General features: G+C 45.6%; 1 protein-coding gene across 1 annotated transcript in view; it reads left to right on the forward strand.

Moving 5' to 3' along the window:
* The window catches only part of LOC104546715 (DNA replication licensing factor MCM6-like), a gene marked incomplete at its 5' end in the record, with an annotated part of 13,411 nt that overhangs the window by 2,061 nt on the left and 10,595 nt on the right, over nucleotides 1-755 (forward strand). The window contains 3 exon segments of the mRNA XM_010192170.1: nucleotides 1-27; nucleotides 279-444; nucleotides 531-676. The exon segment at nucleotides 1-27 is cut by the window's left edge and continues 30 nt beyond it. Coding sequence (XP_010190472.1) covers nucleotides 1-27; nucleotides 279-444; nucleotides 531-676 — 339 coding nt within the window.

The following is a 755-nucleotide window of genomic DNA, read 5'->3' on the forward strand; positions in this document are numbered from 1 at the left end:
AAATCGAGATTTGTTGACTTCCAAAAGGTACAGTGGTGAGACTCGGGGATAACGACAAACAATGATGTTCCTGTAGTTGAAAGGTGTTGCTTGTACTGCTATGCATTGAAGATGGTTAATTTTGGTACGCTCCACATCATTACTGTAAGAAAAACTTCATGATTGATGTGGATGACAGCAATCTAATTCTACTTAGTGTATTTATTAACAGCTTAGCTTTTGAAACAGTTTCAAATTTGGTGACATTCACTAAGTGCTTACTGTTTTCTACTTCCCAGGTTCGTATTCAGGAGACACAGGCCGAACTGCCGCGCGGTAGCATTCCTCGCAGCGTGGAAGTGATCTTGCGTGCAGAAGCAGTGGAGTCTGCTCAGGCAGGTGACAAATGTGACTTCACAGGGTCACTGATTGTCGTGCCTGATGTGTCCCAGCTCTCAACACCAGGTTTGTTGCTGTCACTCATGACCTCGATGACATGTTCCTCCTGCTTGTTCTGGAAAGTGCTGTTCTGACTCCCACTCTAATGGCAGGGGTGCGTGCAGAAACCAGCTCCCGGGTGAGCGGAACAGAGGGCTATGAAGCCGAAGGCATCCGAGGACTTCGTGCCCTTGGAGTCAGAGAGCTGTCATATAAACTAGTCTTTCTAGCTTGTTACGTCGCACCAACAAATCCACGGGTGAGTCTGGAAAGAAAATAGATTTAAAAGTATTGATCATTTCTGCTTTGTATGGTTTGACCTCAAATTAGAGAGCAGG

This window comes from Mesitornis unicolor, unplaced genomic scaffold (genome assembly GCF_000695765.1).
Source record: "Mesitornis unicolor isolate BGI_N332 unplaced genomic scaffold, ASM69576v1 scaffold52429, whole genome shotgun sequence".
Lineage (NCBI taxonomy): Eukaryota > Metazoa > Chordata > Aves > Mesitornithiformes > Mesitornithidae > Mesitornis > Mesitornis unicolor.